The sequence below is a fragment of the Mus pahari genome, chromosome 12 (assembly GCF_900095145.1).
Source record: "Mus pahari chromosome 12, PAHARI_EIJ_v1.1, whole genome shotgun sequence".
Lineage (NCBI taxonomy): Eukaryota > Metazoa > Chordata > Mammalia > Rodentia > Muridae > Mus > Mus pahari.
The window spans coordinates 39754005-39755182 of NC_034601.1; the positions used below are offsets into that span (position 1 = coordinate 39754005).

General features: G+C 42.5%; 1 protein-coding gene across 4 annotated transcripts in view; it reads left to right on the forward strand.

Moving 5' to 3' along the window:
* Positions 1 to 1178, forward strand: part of Ccdc80 (coiled-coil domain containing 80) — a 33273-nt gene that overhangs the window by 22418 nt on the left and 9677 nt on the right. For all 4 annotated transcript variants that reach the window (XM_029544771.1, XM_029544769.1, XM_029544768.1 and 1 more), the window contains exon 6: positions 877 to 1025. In XM_029544771.1, coding sequence (XP_029400631.1) covers positions 877 to 1025 — 149 coding nt within the window. The remainder of the gene's footprint in view (positions 1 to 876; positions 1026 to 1178) is intronic.

A 1178-nucleotide genomic window follows, 5' to 3' on the forward strand; every position in this document is an offset into this window, starting at 1 on the left:
CTGGGATTTGAACTCCAGACCTTCAGAAGAGCAGTCGGGTGCCCTTACCCACTGAGCCATCTCACCAGCCCGGTCCTGGAGTCTTTAGCATTCTAGGATGCTGACAGTTAGCAAGCTTCCATGAAGATCTGTTTGGAGGGGGGTTTATCTGCACCATCAGAACAGCTGACTTGACCTGCTGTGGTTTTGTGGTTCTGGGGAGATATCACTCCATTAATGTGTTCTGCACGTGCGTTATCTTATCTCTCACAGAAGAAATTGAACTAGATGATCTCTAAGGTGAAAACCCACTGGGGCAAAGTTGGAGGCCGCCCCTCATACTGGTTTTGCTCAGCAGGGCCCATATCCGCATCAGTGACTTCTGAAAGTCTGGGGAGCTGGAATCCAAGGCTATGAGTCTCATCGTTTTTAAGTTGGGTCCTTACCTGTTTCTGAGAACATGTAAGGAAACATGACCTAATGTTAAATGACTCAAAAAATGGGATTTGGCAAGAAAGTCAGGTTAACAACCCTAAAATGCTGTCTCGTTTGCTTTTCTATGTTAGCATACTGTCCCTGGCTTCTCTGGCGGTGTTATAAATAGAAACCAGCTTAGTGCCATCAGTATGGGAATAAAGTTAAGGTGTGTATGGTAAGGAAGGTATAAATTGTTTTTAGTAAAAGAAGACCAGAATCATTTTCTATAAATGTACCAATTACCTCCTGGGGTCCCAATTTCAAGCAACTAGCAGATAGTACTATTGCAAAAAACAGAAACAAAAAACAAAAAACAAACAAACAAACAAGCAAACAAACTGCCTCTAGGCTCCAAATAAAAAGGTTTTCCTACTTCTCTGGAAGGTATAAATTGCATGTATCCTATGCTTTCTTAAACAGCAATACTACGAAGTGCCAATAGCAATGAAGTCCGTCTTTGATCTGATTGACACTTTCCAATCCCGAATCAAAGATATGGAGAAGCAGAAGAAGGAGGGCATTGCCTGCAAGGAGGACAAGAGGCAGTCCCTGGAGAATTTCCTATCCAGGTACATCATCTTTGTGTTCCCAAATGAGGCTAGCACAATTTTGCCTAGAGGGTTTTTTCTCTTCTCTTCTCTTCTCTTCTCTTCTCTTCTCTTCTCTTCTCTTCTCTTCTCTTCTCTTCTCTTCTCTTCTCTTCTTCTCTTCTCTTCTCTTCT